General features: G+C 37.9%; 3 protein-coding genes across 8 annotated transcripts; 2 read left to right on the top strand and 1 right to left on the bottom strand.

Annotated features, from left to right (window-relative positions):
• The first annotated feature begins 1,461 nt into the window (after positions 1-1,461).
• Positions 1,462-14,059, top strand: inpp5e (inositol polyphosphate-5-phosphatase E). 2 transcript variants are annotated; one of them, XM_026212226.1, is made up of 11 exons: positions 1,462-1,563; positions 8,108-8,949; positions 10,098-10,221; positions 10,306-10,403; positions 10,484-10,608; positions 11,158-11,277; positions 11,363-11,470; positions 11,555-11,716; positions 11,831-11,946; positions 12,029-12,165; positions 13,040-14,059. In XM_026212226.1, the coding sequence occupies exons 2-11, from the start codon at positions 8,168-8,170 to the stop codon at positions 13,173-13,175; spliced, it is 1,908 nt and encodes a 635-aa protein (XP_026068011.1). In that variant the 5' UTR covers positions 1,462-1,563; positions 8,108-8,167; the 3' UTR covers positions 13,176-14,059. The 2 variants fall into 2 exon arrangements, with proteins under 2 accessions (XP_026068011.1, XP_026068012.1); XM_026212227.1 differs by having other exon boundaries at positions 1,468-1,530.
• LOC113049678 (uncharacterized) lies at positions 2,116-6,463 on the top strand. 5 transcript variants are annotated; one of them, XM_026212233.1, is made up of 12 exons: positions 2,116-3,001; positions 3,744-4,052; positions 4,145-4,204; positions 4,299-4,349; positions 4,454-4,525; positions 4,629-4,706; positions 4,810-4,871; positions 4,914-4,950; positions 5,034-5,117; positions 5,259-5,479; positions 5,647-5,806; positions 5,910-6,463. In XM_026212233.1, the coding sequence occupies exons 2-12, from the start codon at positions 3,761-3,763 to the stop codon at positions 6,053-6,055; spliced, it is 1,263 nt and encodes a 420-aa protein (XP_026068018.1). In that variant the 5' UTR covers positions 2,116-3,001; positions 3,744-3,760; the 3' UTR covers positions 6,056-6,463. The 5 variants fall into 5 exon arrangements, with proteins under 5 accessions (XP_026068018.1, XP_026068019.1, XP_026068015.1 ...); XM_026212230.1 differs by having other exon boundaries at positions 2,118-3,001; positions 4,810-4,950; XM_026212232.1 differs by lacking the exon at positions 2,116-3,001 and adding an exon at positions 3,587-3,636 and having other exon boundaries at positions 4,810-4,950.
• A 70-nt stretch (positions 14,060-14,129) lies between the features above and the next one.
• pmpca (peptidase, mitochondrial processing subunit alpha) lies at positions 14,130-19,578 on the bottom strand. Its single transcript, XM_026212228.1, has 13 exons — positions 19,509-19,578; positions 18,960-19,162; positions 18,799-18,878; positions 18,592-18,674; positions 18,411-18,505; positions 17,958-18,058; positions 17,615-17,878; positions 17,435-17,527; positions 17,217-17,335; positions 17,043-17,133; positions 16,913-16,975; positions 15,668-15,812; positions 14,130-15,195 (listed from the first exon to the last, which is right to left on the bottom strand). The coding sequence occupies exons 1-13, from the start codon at positions 19,553-19,555 to the stop codon at positions 15,026-15,028; spliced, it is 1,554 nt and encodes a 517-aa protein (XP_026068013.1). The 5' UTR covers positions 19,556-19,578; the 3' UTR covers positions 14,130-15,025.
• Between the last annotated feature and the right edge of the window lie 758 nt (positions 19,579-20,336).

Below are 20,336 nucleotides of genomic sequence, written 5' to 3' on the forward strand. Positions count from 1 at the left end.
TTAAATGAACTCGATGTATATTTATATTTGTCTGTGAAACAGCAAAATAATACTGTTTTATATGATATAACACCCTTTCCCAACCGAACACTTAAAGAGAAAACCATAGCCTACTACTTCTAGAGGAAACACACATTTGTGTAACTGAAAATTTTATTTAAAACCTGACGGTTTCGACGGCATCAACATAAACAAACGTTAATGCGCGTGAGCGCTTTTGTGGACCTAACTTAACTTCCGGTAGACTCCAAATAGAATCAATAACAACAGCCAAGTCCCTCTAGAGTAGATATTTTTTGATAACAAACAAAATGTGTTTTCTGTGTGGATCAGGCGGACTTAATGAAAATGCTAATTCATTATTTGCCAGCAGGAGATGTTTTAAAGCATAGACATAAAGCGCGAGAAATAGAGGTTTCCCCAGTAACAGCTGTAAACAAAGCAGAGCTGGTACGCTCACACGCTGCTTTATCACGCATATAACATGCACGTCTTCTTTCAGAAATACAGCGATATAAAAACACCCGTGCCTCGTTTTGATATTTAAACATAAATGTAAAGAATTATTATTATTAAACGTGCAGTAGGCTACGTTACGTAACGTTAGTTTACTCATGTTTATTAAAAGAAGCCTTTTTGAAAATCGATCAGTTTTAAAATTGTTGCGAGTCTCCAAAAATAAATAAATGTATGGGAAACACATCCTGCAGCACAGCCACCTGAGCCCAACTTCAGTCTACTCATCATCACCTTGGCTTTAACTGCGTTTGTAGATGGCACCGCAGCCAGAACGATAGACACAACACAGACCGGAAGTTAACTTAGGTCCAGGCGCGTGCGCCCGATGAAACCGTCTATAGGCTATAGTACAGTAATATAGGCCTAATCTTTCTGACAACTTTCCCATGTGACATTTTTTTTTTACTAACTAATATTCATTTAATGGCTAGAAGTATGTGGTCTGCCAAACAAAAAACCCAAATGTGGTTATGGTTATTGATCTACTGGAAAATGGATACAGGTATTAGCTCCCAGAGCATCGCTGCGAAGGCCTGTTATTGAATGGGATATAGCTCTTTTCCAATTCTTCCTAAATGTGTTAAGGTTCTTTAGCGAGTAATGATTATAATCTTTTTAAGTCAAAACTACTTGTTTATGGTACCTTCCACGAGCCAATAAATTTTTGTATAGCTTCCCACAGCAAATAACAGCAAAATGTAGTTTTCCAGTAGGCTACATTAACTCACAAGTAGAATTAAGTTTAGCATTGATCCTCAAATCTGTCTCGCGACATCCATTTCCTGAAGAGTTTAGCTACAACAATAATCAACACACCTGAGACAGATTTGAGGATCACTGCTTTATAGTTTTCAGTGGCTGATTTTATTTGGTCTCCATAGTCTCGACTCTTATGAAAATAATAGCGACGGTATTAACGCGAGATGGCGCGGTTTCCAAACACACTGCTGCTCCCTGTCAGCACACCCTCTTGATTAGTTGTTGGTTGTCTGGCGTTGCTAGGGAAGTCAAGTAAGTTTGCTTCTTCAGCCATCTAACTTAGAGGTAATGGACAGCGGTTTCAATCTCAAAATATGTAATTTTATTCGTCACATAAATGTATATTTATATTTTGCAAAGAGAAAAATGATATTTTGTAATTGTAGCGATAGCTTACTGACCCAGCTAGCAAAAAATATCCGCACGGCTTCTTTTTGCCGCCGGCCCTAAGCTGTCGGCTATAGGTGCGTCCCGCTGGCGGGGATGAAACGTTTGCCGCCGAATACGTCACTCCCATTTCTTGCGAGATGCCGCCGGCGAAAAGCCGGCGGGCCGACTGCTTCATTTTCTTTGGCGGTTGCCTCCGTCTAATGGAGCGCGGCCGGCTGGCGGCAAGCCGCTTTGAAATGCAAGGATTTCTACTAAAATCGACCAGCAGCAAAGGCTATGTTTAGCATGTTGGGAGTTAGAATGGAAGTGGAACTGACAGCATTTTAACTACTTTTCACATCTGAAGCGATTATAAAATCATAATAGCCTATATGTGAATTAAATCCCATATTATTATTATTATTATTATTATTATTATTATTATTTTTTTAAGCCATTAGGGTTTATTCTTGACTCTTGATTCCATGATAAGGTACGGTTTAGGAAATTACATTTAAATTACTTTGAAACTCTGAAGCGATAGAGTAGCCTAATAGGCTATATGTAAAATTATTTTATGCACTTAGGTGAAAATTGTTTACATTTCTTTGATTTATGCACAATTGAGACATGCATAAACCAAAAATAATTCCTTTTGTAAAACTTACTTGGCAATAAATATCTTTCTGATTCTGATTAGGTTTTAAAATAGATATTTAATTCATGGTATGAACAATTTAGCTGAATAAATTGATGAAGTTAGACTTTTCACTAATGCCTGGCTACATCAGTGAACAGTGAAAGACATCTGCAACATGGCCAAAATCTTGGGTAGGTCTATACTTTATAATTTTTTATTAATTTGCAACCATGGTAATAGCCTATCATAAACAGGAAAATCTCTGTTTTGACCTGATCAGAAGGATAAACTAAAATCTAAAAGCTCCTCTGGTTTCACAGCTGCACTGGCAGATTTATGAAATATTTAGAAATATTTCGTCTTTCTGCCATTCCAGGAAATGTCATTTTATGTCTTTCATTTTTTTCCAACCTCGATTTTTTTTTTTTTTTTGACTTTTTACATGTATAAGGGATTAATTTGCAATTGCGACCTGTACAAATGTTTAAGACAGTAAAACACTTAAAAAAATGTAAACACATTATAAATGTTAGAAAGTATAGGTTTTCACCATTGCTGTGTTCAGGATTTTTTTTTGGGCGGAGCTAAAACGGTGGCTCGATGACGCACTGGAGCCACTGAGCTCCTGGCCCCTCCCCAAACAACATAACTAGAGCACACATTCGCGTCAGTTCGCCGTTCAATCGCGAGTTTCTGTGGACTACCATCGTTTAAGTAAGTACATGTTTCCTTAACGCAATATTATGTTTACATTGTTTTTAGTTTATCTTTGTAAAATCTGTAGTCATCTTTGTTCATGCCTTACTAGTCAAGCTAAAGTAAGGCTAAAGTAAGTTAGCCTTGTTTACAAAGTTGCCGCCATGTTACAATTAAAGGAACACTCCACCGTTTTTTGAAATAGGGCTTATTCACATTATTTCCTACATTTAGATAGGTGGGCAAATGCATTTTTGTGTCAGTGCATGCATTGTTTTAGTTTGACTGGGTCGGCGTTAGCTTAGCTTAGCACAATGAATGGAATCCTTTGTTGCCAGCTAGCATGGCCTGAGTAAAACACCGTCAAGCCAGCCGCGAGTGAAATTTATATGCGCGTGTATTAGTTGCGATCGCTCAACAGCCTGAGGACGTGAGGATGAGAGCCAACATGAACTGGTGGTGTGAATGTGGGGGAATATGCCAATCTATGCCGACGGAAATAGAGTGTCTGTGCTGTAGAGAGTTGATGACCAGGCTCAACACGTCAGATCAAGATGAGCGTGCCCGAAGTTGTGTCACATCTACAGAGGATTCCACGGTGCTGATCTATTCTGCAGTACTCGATTTTTTTTCCGGTGTGACAAAGTGAACAGGTAAATGGTTCTGACTTATGCATTTGATTTTCCTGCATTTCATCTGTGTATTTTCTTTGTCTGTTTATGGTGGATAACTGACTTTCATTCATTATTCCCTGCTCTAGAATGTTGGCAAGAGGCGATGAGATATTTGGTGCGCTTCCAAACAGGTTCTAGCGTTGAAACGACGGACGATGACAAGAAGAGAAAGAGAAAGAGAATCTCAAATTCCAAGTACAGACCCCAGGCCTCTTCTGATGAAGAGGAGTCTAGTCTTCCAGATGCACCAGCAGTGCTGTCGTTTGGACAACCTCTTTTGAGCTTTGAAAACATTGTTCCTGGTAACAAGGTTTCAGTGCTGCCCGATGCTCCAGAAGTTGCATCGATTCCAGAAAACCAGGAAAATGTTGTGCCATCTGTAGACTTCAGAGGTGGTATGTAAAACTGCTGTGATGCTTGATTTGTGATCCTGCCACTAAACTATACCCTTTGTTAGATTTTCAAATTTCTGTTTCCTCTTTCTCAGAACCAGGTTTCTCCCCAGAAATTCAGACTCCACTTCACAGAGCCAAGAGTTTGAGTACAAGTAAGTGATGTTATTTGTGACGTTTTTTTGTCTTGGAAACTATTGCTTCTATTTAAGATAAGGAATCCTTTAATCATAATCTGTTTTTCATTAGGACACTTGACTGGTTACTCGCCGCAGCAGTTTCTGGATGAAAGGTGTCGAGGTGTGTTGTACATTCCATTAGCATTGCACAGTTCAATTATAGTTTCATTACTGAATATGCAATACTCTGCACTGAAGTTAAAGCTGTTATGTTTGCTCTTCCAGCTCGTCAAGTACTAAGCTTTACACCCCCAGCAGCAAATTTACCCTGGCAGCATATGGGTGAAAACGCTGGAGGTATGTAATATGTTGCGCTAAACTAAGTGTTCCATTTTAAGTCCAATTCATTAAATGTATGCAATAACTTCAAACATATTTTTACGTCAATGATTATCAATAGGAGAAAGTCATCGCTCTGTAATTGGCCCTTGGACTCCCCTGGCATCTCGTGTACAGCATGAAGTTTTCAGCTATGAAGGTATATTTTAGGCCTATGTCTTAGTGTCCAGTGTTTTAAAAGTATTGAAAATAGTGCCTTTAGGTGTTTTTTTTGTTTGTTGTTGTTTTGTTTTTTAATGTAGATTTCCAGAGACTCCAGAATGAAAAACAAGCCGTGATGGAGGAGAACCAAGCCCTTAGGGAGGAGAACCAAGCCCTGAGGGAGGAGAACCAAGCTCTGAGGGAGGAGAACCAAGCTCTGAGGGAAAGCACTGCACGAGCAGGTAAGAACATGCACAAAAAAGTCAAACTTAGGAAAGAGTATGTGATGTATGTACAAAATTACCATATGCCTTTCATTTTGTAGCTTCGGATGACAGCGGCTCACTTCAAGAGCAGGTGAAGCAAGTTGGGACAATGTTGAAGACGTTTGCTCGCACTGGGCAATCAGGTACAACTTGCAAACAACACCTGTGGTTGTTGGTTTAATTCCCACTGGGGCCACCTATACATGTAGTAGACCTAGATATAAATGTCATAGTTTAGTAGTTGAGGGACCAGGACTGACTATTATTTTATTTAACCCCTGTAGGTGCAGATCAGACCTTAATGCTGAGACGTCTTGGAGAGTTTGGCGATGTTGTGCGTAGCATGGACAACAAAATGGACACTATGCTGCAACATTTCAGTGCCAATGTGTCTGTTGGAGAGTTATCCCTGCCAGGGGATCTGTTACTCCCCCTAGACACCCAGGAAGATTTGGCGTTGCTTGACAACAGTTTGAGGCAGGATAAAGAGCTCCAGGAACGATTTGTAAGTGTGCTGATTTCGTTTATAACTCCATAGGGTAATGTAAAAAGTAGAATTAAGATTGTACACTGCATATTCTACAGTCTGAATCCATAGCCTGTCACATTTTATATTTATGTATGATAAGCTTCAGAGAAATGTAATTTGTAACACTTTTTTTGGATTTTCAGCTTCGGTTTTTGGCAATCAAATGTGGGAGGGACCTAAAGACAACCGTCTGGCGGATGCTTCAAAGTATCTTCTCTAATCACCTTTCCATCAATACAACCTGGACTGGAGTTGGGGATAAAGAATGTGTTAGAGACATGTTCCTGAAGACCATTGTTCAAAGTAAGTTGGATGTAAAAAAAAAAAAAATAAAAAAAAATATGTTTAGTAGATGTGTATGGCATTATGCCATTCAAATGGAATGACAGATCTGTATTTTCTACAGGAGCCATCCGGAAGAACCCGGCAACACAGGATGCCACTGATGAAGCCATCCAGGTTAACGTTACGCGTTACCTGAAAGGAGCATCTGACCGTGAAGGCGGAAAAAGGCGCCGCACAGCTGAGAGGGACCCACAGCCGACCCCTTAAACCTAGGCTGACTACTGACATCCCAGCATCACTGACAACTGGAACCCTTTCTTTATCCTGCAGTCAGTAACATCAAGACCCCTAAAGAAGCCAGAAGTGTCAGACTGCACTCCCCAATCCACACTGTTCACTGTGGATATTATCATAGTGCTTAACTTATTATATTGTTAAATATAGCTTGTAAATCCTTGTGCCACAGGTCAGCATTGCAGTTATATCTGTTCTACTACTTTTTTTACCTCAGTATTTTTTATATATATTTGAAGATGTTTATCACAGATACAAGAGACATCTTGTACCCCAGGTCAGCAATGCCATTATAATGGTCTATTCTACTCCAGAGCTTTATTCTAAATTATTACCACTTATCTTATTGTTAGAAATGGCTTGTAAATGTGATGTTATACCTGAATTTTTTTTGGTGTCCTGCACATTCTTTGGTACCAGATATACTCATTACTTATGTTTACTGGTAATTCTTTTCATGCCAGAGCTGACCTCTTTATATTATTAACAATTATTGTAAGTGTTATAATTTGCTTGTAAGCTAAGGCTGTTTTTTTTTTTTAACAATTTAATTGGAAACCTGCGTGTGTGTGTGTGTGTGTATTTATTTTATTTTTTTTTCTCTTTTTTTCTGTTATTTATATTTCAGGGATCTGACATCATGTTTCAATGACAGTTACTGTACTTTGAAATGTGGAATTAAAACGTCAAATGGAAATTTGTCTGGTTTGATCAATCATTATTCTTGATAAACTGCATAATATATATATATATATATAATATATAATATATATATAAATAAATAAATAAGCAAGCGGCGACCGATCGCTCGAAAATAGCGTTTGCCTCCGACGGGCCGCGGAAGGGTCGCCTTTGATATAACGGCGGCGGGACGGCGGTTGGCCCGCGGGCCGGCCGCGGAACGAAGGCGGTAGGAAGGCGGCTGCCGCTTCTAAAAAGCGGCTGCCGCCGGCGGTGCACCGTCAAACGTGTTTGCGATTACGCTATTCTGACGCTTCTACTGCCGCCGGAGCGCCGCCGGCGGTCCGCCGACTCATTGCTATCTGGGACTGATGTGTGACTATCGTGTGACATCAGTGAATTTAACATCAGTGTTAGAGACTGAGATTTCAGAACGCTCTCATCAGAATAGTTCACTACTAATACACTTTAGTCTTAGTCTAAGCTCACATTTGCACTGATGTTGCTTTTTAATAATAGTTATGTTTTTGTGGTACTGTTTGTACAGTAACGTTGTTAGTAAGTCAGTGGCCTATTGGTTGTTGTTGATAATGTTGTTGATTTACGACTCCCGATGTCTGTTGTTAATTAGACAGATCATAGATGTTTCACTGATTACTAATTCATTGATGTTTTTCATGTTGTATTCCAAGGAAAGCTGCTTTGGGCAATATTTTCATAATTTGTCGATTATACATAGTTTAACAAAATATAAAAAAATGTGTAGATCTGAAATTCCTTGTCTAATATTTTAATATTGGGTTGAAGAAGACATTTATTTGGTGTACATAATTATATTTACATTTATATTTACGCATTTAGAAAATGTTTTTATATAAAAAGATTTTCAAGATTCACAGCAAATTGTCACAGAAATAATGTTAGCAAAATATACACTGTTAACACAAAATAATTTATCAAAATAATAATCAAATCAAAATAATAATCAAAATAATAAGTATTTTAATAAAATGTTTTGACTTTAGTACAGTGGCAAATAAGAGGAAAAATACATTCTGTTGAAAACGGGGAAAGAAAGTTGTAGAATATTTCAAACATAAAAAATACATAAGCTAGCTACATTTATATTTAAGGAAGTGGTCTGTTAGAAATGATAAAAATAAAACATTTATGTAATTTTTTCTGTTATTTAGGGTTTGCATTATAACTTTTAAATTTGAATCCAATGTTGGGCAAGATGTGGAATACTGCTTAATTGAGCAATACGTGAAATATCTCTTAATCGAAAGACATAATTGACATAATAATAAGTCATCAAAATAATCCCCTGACTTGTCTCCACAGGATGTAATCATCTGAGTATCATGGGACTCGTTTACATCTAAAACAAAGTCTGCTAATAGGATGAGTGGGCATGGAGACAGCATCGTCCCGTTTAACCCCACAGAACTCCAGTCAGGAGAACCAGTGTGTAAAGCAGATATTACTGTTCTGAGTGTAGACCCGAGGACAGAGAAGAGCAAGGAGGACATCAAGAAGCCATATGAAGGTGCCAGACTACTTCAGGATGAGCATAACAGGGACGCAAAACTTAGTCCATTTCAGCCTCGACCTCCCTCTCTTCCGAAGCCCATGGGATTGGGAATGGGGGGTAAAAACTTCTCATTTGATGAGAAGGTGAGGGGGAGAAAATTGAGGAACAGCCAGGAGAGTCTCACCGACCCAGGCGAGACGGGCTCTTCCACCGATTCGCTTAAGGAAGACACCTCATCAAATGGCCCAGACCTTGCATCCGGACGTCCCCTCGATCTCCCACCCATGGAGACACCGTCATTCAGGATTAGGACCGATAGCTTCTCCGAGACTGACAGTGAGCATAGTGATCCGAATAAAGAGCGTTTGCAACCGTCCAGAATTATTTTGTCCCCACTGCAGCCCACTGGGTCATATCCTCCTCTGGAGAACGGCGCAGCCTCCAGGTCCTTAAGGACGACTAATCGGATTGACAGGGATTGTTTGGATTACAGTGCGGTGGGGAGAAGGGGGCGGGGGCCGGAGAGGCTTCAGAGGAATCTGAGTGATAGCCGGCTGTTGGACACCATGGTGTCAGACAATGCCTCTGTCCATTCCATGAAGTCTGCCTACAGCATTCTGAACCCCATCAGACCCCGCGATGTGAGGAACAGGTGAGTGGTTTTTATGTTATTCATCTGTTTCTTCTTTTCTGCAGCCTGTTTCGCTCAGCAGATCCCCATCTTCTACATCAAGATCACATGATCACAGGCTGATGTGCCACCTTGATTACCTCGCAAAGGGACCTAAGTGTCCGAGCCACATTTTTATGTGAATGAATGCATGAACCAAATAAAATGTCATGTTTCACAAGAAGTAGACCATGATTAATGTTCCTGCAGGAGTGAGCACAGGCACATGCCAGAGTAAGTCACTACTTACAGAATCACCTGAACAGCTTTAGTTGTGGGAAGTGAAAAGTGAAGCTGGACGTTTATAGAGAGATTGGAGAGGAAGGGTGAGGCGGTGTGAATGCAAAGGGGATTAATGGATCAGGAGAACACACATTCATGTTTTGCTTGAAGTTGACATGATATTACACATGGGCAATATTGAAATACAAAATCAAATTATTAGAAAATTTACATCTTTATTAATGTTATAATTCAGCCAGAAATTAAATTGTCTCTCCTTGTGTCGTTTTTTTTTTTTTTTAACTCTGTACGGTTTTCATCTGTAGAACATCAGTGGAGATGTTTTGAAGAATGTTCTCGCTGTTCTTTACCATCCATCAGATCATATTTTGACCAGGGGTTTACACAAGACAATTGTAAGATAATAAAAAGTGAAATGCTTTACTAAACAATCAATGCTACAAGTAAATTTAGACATTAAATATAAAAAAATTGTTATCTAATGATTGTATTGAACAGGCTCATTAAAATATTAATGTTTATAGATTTACTTTAATGGATTAATTAAGGTAATTAATGTGCAGGCATAAGGGGATTGAGCATGAACAATTAAATACCCAGTCTGTATTAGCTACTGAATCCAATAATGAAAAGGAATAAAGACAATTCTGTAATGTTGGTCGAGCTCAACATTAACACGTGTGTGTGTGTGTGTGTGTGTGTGTGTGTGTACTGTACACACATCAAAAGATTTGGGGAAACTCATCCTTTAGTTTAAAATTGTTCTGTCTTTATGAAATAATGTAGTTTATGTGAATGTATTTATGTAACATGCTAGAAGGAGCATTTCTCAACTCTTTTGTTCTTATTTATTATTTTCCTGAAAATGTACCTGTTTATGGTTTTAGGAGCTTTCTGGAGGGTAGTGTTTTGGGTAACGGTGCCTTGCTGGGGGCAGAGGAGTTAGACCGCTACTTCCCAGAGAGACGGCTCGGTCTCTACGTGGCCACATGGAACATGCATGGAGAGAAGGTGTGGAACAATACCATCATTTGGAATGATTTGTTTGTTTAAGAGCAAAGCAGCTGTAGCCTAAGCTCTGACTCTTGGTCTCAGGGGCTTCCATATAACCTAGATGATCTGCTGCTCCCAACCGACACAGACTTCGCACAGGACGTCTATGTTATAGGAGTTCAGGAAGGCTGTCCAGATAGGTAAGACTTTGAGTTTTTAGTGTGTGTGTTTCTGTTACTCCGTAACTCAGCACATTTACTGTCTTCATGTTTGTCCACAGGAGGGAGTGGGAGATCCGTCTGCAGGAAACACTTGGGCCGTATTACGTGATGCTGTACGCAGCGGCCCATGGTGTTCTCTATCTCACTGTGTTTGTCAGGAGAGACCTCATATGGTTCTGTTCAGGTAAAGCTTTTTTTATTTATTAAAATGACATAATATTTGTTGTGCACTACTGTTAAAACGTTTAGGGTCAGCAGGATTTTCTAATGTTTTGAAAGAAGTCTCTTCTTTCTTTTTGCTCACCAAAGCTGTATTTATTTGATAAAAATACAGTAAAAAAAGTAATGTTGTAAAATATTACAAATTAAATTTCTTTTTCTATTTGAATGTATTTTAAAATGTAATTTATTACTGTGATGCAAAGTTGCATTTTAAGCAGCAATTACTCACATGATCCTTCAGAAATAATTCTAGTATGTCGATTTGCTGCGCAAGTAGTTTCGTATTATCAGTGTTAAATTATTGATATTGTCAGTTAAGATTAACAGCATTTATTTAAAATAGATTTTATTTGTGACTATAATCATTTCTGCCATTTTTCAGATTTTTTTTTTATGTGTTTAATGTTACCTTGTTGAATAAAAATATGAATCCCTTAAAAAAAAACTGCAGACCCCAATTTTTTAAATAATATAATATAATAGCTAGCTTTCTTTTTTTTTGCCACTACAGAGGTGGAACATGCTACAGTTACAACCAGAATTATATCTCAGATTAAGACTAAAGGAGCTGTGGGTATCGGCTTCACTTTCTTTGGAACATCCTTCCTGTTTATCACATCCCATTTCACTTGTAAGTGGAATATTTTTAACAACCCAGTTATATAAACTATAAAAAAAACTATAAATCAACCCAACCATCTTTGTATTTGTTTCAGCTGGAGATTCTAAAGTATATGAGAGGATCTTAGATTACAACAAGATCATAGAAGCTTTGGCTCTTCCTAGAAACCTTCCAGATACAAACCCTTACCGCTCCACAACATGTGAGTCTTTCTGCATCTGTCACAATTCTCTTATATAGTGTATTTATTTTTCTGTGAATGATCATATTTGCCACTCGTTCTCAGCTGATGTCACAACCCGTTTTGATGAAGTCTTCTGGTTTGGAGATTTTAATTTCCGCCTGAATAACACCAGAGGTGAGGTGGAGGCCATTTTGAATCAGGTTATGGGCGCAGATATGAGCCCACTATTACAGCATGACCAGCTGTTGAAAGAGATGAAAAAAGGCAAGTTAGATGCAAAATTACAGTTCGGTGCAATTTATGCATATGCTTCCTTTAAGGAAAACTATGAACGCTTTATACTTTTATCAGGAAGAATCTTTCTATGTGCATTTGCAGGTTCCATTTTTAAAGGGTTTCAGGAAGCATCTATTCACTTTCCTCCTACATACAAGTTTGACATTGGTTGTGACGTCTATGACTCCACCACAAAGCAGAGAACACCCTCATACACCGTAAGCTTTTTTGCTAATTGCATGATGATACATCACTACATACTCTTAGTACAGTTGTTGATTTGTCCTCATTTGTTGACAGGACCGGATTCTTTATCGAAACAGACAAGCAGATGACATTAAAGTGGTCAAGTATATGTCTTGCTTGTCCATTAAGACATCAGATCATCGGCCTGTCATCGGCATGTTTCAGGTCAAACTTCGTCCAGGTCGAGATAAGTAAGTCTTTATACAATGATTTTAACGGTTGCACTTGCACTTGTTTCCTCTAATTGGGTAGTTATCTAGAAAAGTAGTTAACGGGTTGGTTTATCCAAAAATGAAAATTCTATCATCATTTACTCATCTTAGACTTGATTTCGTTCATTTTCGAAACACAAATGTAGATATATTTAATAAAACCTGAGATTTCTGTTCATCCATGTCACCAAAACTATTATTATTAAAATAATTTGTAAGATATTGTGTAAGAAATCCATATGATTCGAGCGGTCTTCTTAAGAGACATGACTTTAAATGTTGAACTGATTTAATTTAGACTATGTAACCCATATTTAACCCTCTCGTGCTCTTCATTGGAGTGGTATGAAATTTGGTAAAGATCAAATGGTCCTGTAAATGGTCACACAATGGTCTGCATTGAAAACGAATGGGACATTTTTGAGATATCAACTTCAAATTTGGAACACAAGTTTTTTCGGTTTTTATTTTCTTGAGGTTTTAGAGTAACATATGTTTTATTAAACATATATTTCATATCCAATTTTAAAGTAGTATTTTTGTGCATTCTTCATAATAATAAATATAACAAAATTATGAGAGACCAAACTTAAGTCTGCTCCAAAGAATTCCAGCATTTGGAAATGTAAATGCCATTTTCAGATCTACGCTGAAAAAGTGGTTAACAGGTAATAAATGGATCATAGCTACTACATAAAATGTAGTACCATAAAACCATATAAAAATATGAGATATAAAATGTAGTATATTCATATCTACATGAATGTTAATGTTTTGTGGTCTGTTCATGTTTCACCGGATGTTATTTGTGTAGGTTTGAGAAACCACTAAATCAGTGTATTATCCTCCTCAGCATTCCTTTGGGTGCTGGCCAGTTTGACAGGAGCCTGTACCTAGAAGGAATCCGAAGGAGAATCACCAGGGAGCTGAAAAAGAGAGAGGCAGCCATGAAGAACCAGAATAACAGCACGGTTTGCACTATATCCTGATCGCGGACCAGTGTGCGAGAGCCGTAGGGTGCTAAAACTGATCATTTCAAACACCGAGGTACTGACTTGGAAAGCTGGACTTTCAAGACCAAAAGATAACTCGGTACTACGGATGTCAAACGCACAGTCCAGGAACTAAAAGACTGCAGCTGGACAGCTGGTACTATAAAATATTATAGAAATGTATCAAATATACTGTCAATTAAGTTATCCGTTATTCCTAATCCATTTTTTGTATTATTTCATATTCTGATATTTAACTTGCAAGCCCAAACAGTCTCTTCTCTGTATGGTATTAGATAATAGTGTTTCATAGCCTTTTTAAACCATTAGCTCACCTTTAATTGATAACTGTAAACACATATCAGCACCAGGCAGCTGATCCTGCTCATTTGATTGGCTCCTGGGACATTTTTGAAGAGTTACGTAACAATTTGCTAACAGTTGTACTCTTTTAAAAAAAGACTGTACTGTAGCATAATTACCAGCAACACTGGGGAGAATTTGTGTCAGCAGTTGATAGGTCTCTAATTGTATCATGTAGAGACTGACCTTGGTTTCAATTGAGTGCAGAATCAAAGCGAGGAGGCACAGACCATACTTGAGTTTACTGCCTTAACATATCCAATGTAATTCAGCTTACTTGATGTCAAGCAGGAACGACCATAGTATTGGTTGCTTGCGCATGGATCTCAGTGACTGTGGTGTAATAGTAAGTCGTGCATTCACATCATTTGTTTCAGTTCTATTTGTACTGAAAGTGCCTGCGATCTTTCTTATGATTGCTTCAGTGACTTCAAGTACATTCTACTGTTTAAAACCAAATAATATCCTGTTAGAAATGTTTGTTCACTATGTTAAGGAATACAAAAACTCATACTTGAGGTGTTATTTCTAATTTGTCAAGAGTACATTTTGGACCAAATGTGTACATGAAAAAAATTATACAAAGGATCAAGCTTTTATTTTTATTTTTTTAAAGGGAACATGAGGGTTTTTGCTCATGACAGATTCAACCATTGCCATCATCTTAATAGGCAGCAATGGAAAAAATACATATATAACAGTAAACTTGTACTGATGAAGTACAAGGGAATAAATATATTCTTGTAGGCTAATTTAACACAAACCGCTAAACACACATACATTAATCTGGTAAAGGAACTCTTAATCAGTGATCAGTTTCATGTTAACAGTGAGTTAGCAAGAGAAAAGGGGATTATCATTATGTACAGTGTGTTTTCACAGCTAGGGCAAGTTTACACAGTTTGTGTCATTCTGTTCAGATATTTCAATTAACTGACTAACTCAAGGGTTTCGTAGAACTTTCTGAGAAATGATATGTGATGTGTTAAATATCATTTGGGTTTGCCCAGTTTTACACAGAAAAGCACAGCATGTGAACAAATGACATGGAAAATTCACTTGTCGAGACGATTAAGATCGAAATGTGAAGTTAGCACATTCATTTACTTTAAACACATGAATTCAACAAAATCATGCAAAATAATGCATTGGTGTGTGAACTTAAACTCGGCCAGTTTCTAAATAGTCTCTTCCTGTCCTCATACCATTACAACGCTTTCTTTCTTCTGCATAACAGAAATGATATTTTGAAGAACCAAGCCTATTAGAGCCCAGTGACTTTTATAGACATATAGAAATTTATAGACTAAACAATATCTTCTATGTTGCACAGTAGAAAGTCCAACAGTTGTAAAAGATCTACATCGAACTTTTGGGTCAACTATTGTTTTAGACTTAAGCATTGCACTTGAATTCCAGTCCAGAGTAATATTTGTTGGGTCAGTCCTCATATTTGCCTCGAGATGGTACCAGTGTTCAGTCCTCTATCGGAACAGGCGATATATGCGAGGCAGACGTCCGTCTTTACTAGAGAGAGCGGCTTGAATGTCCTCGTATGAGGGCAGCTCTGTCAGTTCTCCCAGTGCTGCCACCGCAGGCTTACTACGCAGCATTTTCGTTGTTACCCTCTTGATGTCACTGGCTGTAACATTACCTAAAACAAAGAAAAGTGGGGGGGGGGGGGGGGGGGTTTAATATATTTTTGCAAATATGTCTCCCAAAAAGAACTAGTGAATGGTATGATATTGATATAACATATTTAAGCCAATTAATGCAATTATTAAGTATGTACGCTACCGTTCAACTATTTGGGGTTCAGTAAGTTTTTGAAAGAAAGTCAAAAATATTTATAAAGTCTCTTATGGTCACATAGGCTTTATTTGATCAAAGATACAGTGAAATATTCTTACAATTTAAATATAATGTTTTCCATTTTAATACATTTTAAAATGTGATTATTTCTTGTAAAGCCAAAGCTGAATTTTCATAGCCATTACACTCCAGGCTTCTGTGTCGCATGATTCTTCAGAAGTCAGAGTAATATTTGAATGTTACAAACATACATTTACTTGCTAAATGAAGCTTTCATATAGGCTTTATACTTTAAAGTAAAGATCAGTACTTACTGATGAGCTCACACAGCTCGTGTGGCAGCTTCCTCTTGCCTGTCGCAAGCACTTGTCGACCTACGTCTTCAAAGATGACCGGTCGTGACTCCAAGTTCATCATGAGCATGGATTTCAGTTGCGTCTTGGCTCTCCCTAGCTCCATCTGCACAAGTGAGAGATTTCAGGTTATGAACACAAACTCACAACGAGTCAAGTCACCTATATAACGCTTCATACAATAAAGGTTGTGTCAAAGCTGCTTTACAGTGTCGAACAGGAGAATAGTTTGTCAATAATGCAAGAGGAGTAACAAATACACACTTTTCACATGATGACATGTGATCATCTTTTTCTTTCCTTTTTTCTCTCAATGTAATATACATTAATTATAAGACTGTACTTTTGCTATATTTCCAAGAAATTACATTTCAGAAAGCAATGTTAAGACCACTGTAGTCAAGCCCTGAATATTATTTTCATCTTTTGGAAAGTCATAGAGATTCTACGCTGGATTTTACTGGGTTTCTGCAGGTATTATGAAGATAAGACTAAGTAAAGAAAACATTTAATAAAACACAATTTGTCAATATAGTCTCTAAATGTTTTTCCATTAATAACTTACTTTTTAATTCATTTTACAAAATAAATAGATTGAGGCTTGAATAGCTCTGCTCCATACCACAAGAATAAGGAAGTAACTTTTACTGTACCTTCTGATCACATTTTGCAGAGTGAGTGAGTATTTCGGTTATGCTTTCTAGTGCAAATATCTAAAGATTCATAAATCAAAATCCATTTACTTGAGCAGCAAAATTACACAAGTTTCGTTTTATGAGATATGATCAAAATGAAGGTTTGAGTGCTTCATGACTAAAACATGAATAAATATCTGCCAATGGACTCAACCTCATTCAAAGGGAAAAACTATTGAGAACTCAATTTTGCTCAACTTCTCTGAAAACAAGACTTTTGCATCTCAACTAAATGTATATTGATTTAAGGATGTTAAATTGGAAACAAGGAAAAAACCTTAAGATATACCTTTTTTGCAGTGCATGGGACATTTAATGCCATGGCTTTATGGATTTAAGACTCTGCTGTGATTTAAGACCTTCTTAAGGCCTAAAATTGTGGCATCGTATCATTTTCTATCAGAGCGACTGGGAACATAAAAAGTGCTTGTCATCGTTTCCATTCACCACTATAGAAGTTGACCCAACTATGACTTTGCTTCCAGAAATCCATAACAAAGGAAGGTCTTACTTCTCCTGCTGTCCCAGCCATCTGAATAAACTCCCTCGTAATGATCTCCACCATTTCTCGCACCTAAACAAATAAATAATTTTAAACAACGCTGCGTACGGTAGTAATATTTACAACATAACTACAGTACCTGTCTAGGGTCTGCGCTTGCATGGACGCAGAGCAGACCACTATCTTCATAGCTGTGGTGGTATGAAGTAGCATTGTACATCCAGTGATGCCTGTACAAACAACAACTGGCTTAAAACGGTTCACCACATAAATAACAGCAGAGTTTATGGAGTGTGAATAGACAACGCCACACCTGTTGAGCACATTCAGGTAGAGACGGGTGAACATGCCTTTTCCAGGCCCTCCTGCAGAGAAGGACCCTCCACCTCCCATCATCATATTGAGGACCGCGAAGGGGATGAAGTCATCCTCCTGTAAGTGAAAACAAACAATAAAAAGACTCGCATCAGCACACAACCATTTCTGGCAAGCATGAAATTGATTTGATTTAATTTAATATGCGCAACAAACCAAAAAGGAACAGCTCTCCAGCCCAATCATGATGTGTGCTAGCTCAGGAATGGGTGTTGGACCCAAACTCACATCTGACATGTCCTTCTCCATCTGACACGAGACAATCAGCTTAGCTCAAGGAATTCGGAATCTTAAAAAATACCAAGTGATGACTGCCGGACTTAAGACTTCGCTCACCTTCACAATGCCACCCGTGTATTGTGCTACAGACTGGTCGACGTTGGCAGGTGTGCTCGCACCCCATACTGGTTTAACATTTAGGAGATACTTTCTGGCACACTGCACAAGCTGCTCATGTTCAATCCCAACCCCGGCCAGCACCATGCGCTCCGGACAGTAATAGCTCTGTAGGTACTTATGAAGCAGCTTCCTGTCAATTTTCTCAACATTTTGGGGAGGGCAGAAGCGAGGCACGCCCACGGTGTTGCCCCTGTATGCAGCCTAAATATTGAAGAGAAAATCAAATAAGACTTAGAAACTCATTTCAATGACCTACAACAAAGCATTGATCTGTACTCACAGCATGAATCATTTCTGTTAGTAAAGGCTCCGGGTCAGGTCTCATGTTCAGATCCTCCAACTCGAACCGAACAGCCATTCTGGCCATCTCAATCTCCTCATCTGAAGAAATAACATCAGTTACATACAATACAGGTCAAAGATCTGGATTAAAACACTTTTCAAAAAGATTTTTGAAGTCTCTCATGCTCACCAAGGCTGCATGTGTTTAATTAAAAATACAGTGCAAACAGAAATGTTATTAATTCAAACGGTTTTCCATTTTAATATGCATTTAAAAATCATTTTAATATGATGATTTGGGGAATCATTTTTTTTTTTCAGCTAACCACGTTAAAAAGTAATATTTTCTTTTTTCTCTTAGTTTCCACAAACATTTGAACATTAGTGTATAACTTTAACCATTTCAAAGATTCAGTAACATTAAATAATCAGTTGTGTTTTAGATGCTCACCTAATAAACGGGGCTGCAGAACCGCATCTGACAGGAGATTCACTACAGTATCCAGACCCTTAACTTCCGCTGAAACCGCATACATTGTTGTGTCCCTGTAAATCAAAGAAATAAATACAACATGCTAAATAAGAGGTAAACAGAACAGGGGAAAAAACTATTTGAACAAAAAGAGTCATACCTGGATGTTTGGCAGTCACATATGCCTCCATGTTTCTCAAGTGTTAGGAGAATTTCATCTTTACTTCCAAATTGAGCTGTAGACTTAAATTGAAGTATGAATCAGAGTGAGTTTGGTTTTGTGCTTTTAAATCAGAAGAACGGTGTCAAAGCAATTCAGTATATAAACAATTCATGCAATACAGCTCATAAACATATACCAACTTACAGAAAATGAAAGCTTTTCCAAAAAGTGTGCAATTCCACTGGGATATTTTGCTTCATGCCGCGAGCCTGAATTTACTAAAACTAAACACAAGCAGGTGAGATGCAACCCTCAGTGTCTGACTCAGCTCACCTGAATCAAACGACACTTCACATTGTACTTACTCCCAACTGTACAGAATTGACCAAATTTATTCTGAGATGCGACTTTGAGTCCGTTTTCTAAGGTGGTGATTTTTGTCTCGTATTTCTCTTGTCCGTCCACGGAGGCAAAGATGGGTTTGGGGATCCCGGGTAACGGCGTGGACAGGGACACGCTGGGACACGCGCCGCCGCTGCTGTACGGTCTACACACCGCGACGCCAAACCTGCGACAGACACACACTCACTGCACTCACTGCTTCCACACGACATCTCAGCTTTAAACACGCTTAAATTACCAATAATATGATGATAATAACATATCATCAACACTGGCAATTGCAAAATATGCTGTCAATACAGTTTAATTAACGTTACGTTACGTTACGTTACCGGTGAAGCGCACGAGATTTAGAAGTTTGTCACATGTACACTATTGCTCTAGCAAACGATTTTATGAAGTAGAGAGACAATGTAAAATATATTTTTTATAAAAACATAAATGAGGCTAAGACTCTAAAAATGTGACGCACATCGATACAGTACGGGAATATTTAGGACATTAGATCAAACCTCTGTGCTCGGCTCCAGCCCCTTAATCTTGACATGTGAGCAGCCATCTTGGATTCTATTTGACCATGAGCGTTTCCGGAAATGGCTATTAAACACTTCCTAGTCATGTTGCTATGATCCTAGAAACAAATGTAAAAATAAATAAATAAATACTGTATGAATAGACGGGGCGTGTAAATAGCTAGAACAGATTTATATTTAAAAAAATGTATTTAAATTTAAATGTGTGTGGGGAAATATAAAACAAAGTGGTATTTGCACAGTTATAACTTATTAATAGTATGATGCTTACAGTACATTAGAATAGTTTTAACAGTTCAGTTGCACACACGTTTTTCTCTAGCAGAAGGTTTAAAATAAACAAAATGAGAAAAATAAAAATAAACAAACAAATAGCAGGACAGGTTGTCACATGCTCTACTTGTTGTAATTTTATTAAAAAGGCGATAAATAATCTAAAACAGAAGGCAGGGTCCCATTGTGACATCTTTCCTAAATAAGCCCCCCCAAAACCTACATGTAATAAATAAACTGATTTTTTATTTATGTGTTTATTCTGAGGAGAAATAACAATTCAATTCTTTTTTTGAGACTGTGAAGGTATTCAAACAGAAAATTAAACTATGAGAAATGTTCACTAAAAACTAGCCTCACTAAGAGTTATCACTAAAAGAGCCACTAAAGTACATAAACCAATCTGTTGAGATTCATGCTTGACCTGAAAGAAATAATATTATGTTTGGAGTCTTTTGCACCAGTTTTCTTTCACACTAGTTTAACCTAAAAGAGCTTGAGTCTATATGGAACGGTTTGTACTTACATCTTGTA

Source organism: Carassius auratus, chromosome 30, assembly GCF_003368295.1.
Source record: "Carassius auratus strain Wakin chromosome 30, ASM336829v1, whole genome shotgun sequence".
NCBI lineage: Eukaryota > Metazoa > Chordata > Actinopteri > Cypriniformes > Cyprinidae > Carassius > Carassius auratus.

Bases quoted from the DNA above. Each gene is read 5' to 3' on its own strand.
- LOC113049678 (XM_026212230.1), top strand. From the start codon at position 3,761: ATGAGATATTTGGTGCGCTTCCAAACAGGTTCTAGCGTTGAAACGACG. The intron at 4,205-4,298 runs GTAAGTGATGTT...GTTTTTCATTAG, and splicing joins AGCCAAGAGTTTGAGTACAA to GACACTTGACTGGTTACTCG. The intron at 5,807-5,909 runs GTAAGTTGGATG...TATTTTCTACAG, and splicing joins CCTGAAGACCATTGTTCAAA to GAGCCATCCGGAAGAACCCG.
- inpp5e (XM_026212226.1), top strand. From the start codon at position 8,168: ATGAGTGGGCATGGAGACAGCATCGTCCCGTTTAACCCCACAGAACTC. The intron at 11,471-11,554 runs GTGAGTCTTTCT...ACTCGTTCTCAG, and splicing joins CCCTTACCGCTCCACAACAT to CTGATGTCACAACCCGTTTT. The intron at 11,947-12,028 runs GTAAGCTTTTTT...ATTTGTTGACAG, and splicing joins AGAGAACACCCTCATACACC to GACCGGATTCTTTATCGAAA.
- pmpca (XM_026212228.1), bottom strand. From the start codon at position 19,555: ATGGCTGCTCACATGTCAAGATTAAGGGGCTGGAGCCGAGCACAGAG. The intron at 18,059-18,410 runs GTGAGCATCTAA...TTATTTCTTCAG, and splicing joins TCTGCAGCCCCGTTTATTAG to ATGAGGAGATTGAGATGGCC. The intron at 17,879-17,957 runs GTGAGTACAGAT...TTCAATATTTAG, and splicing joins TAACAGAAATGATTCATGCT to GCTGCATACAGGGGCAACAC.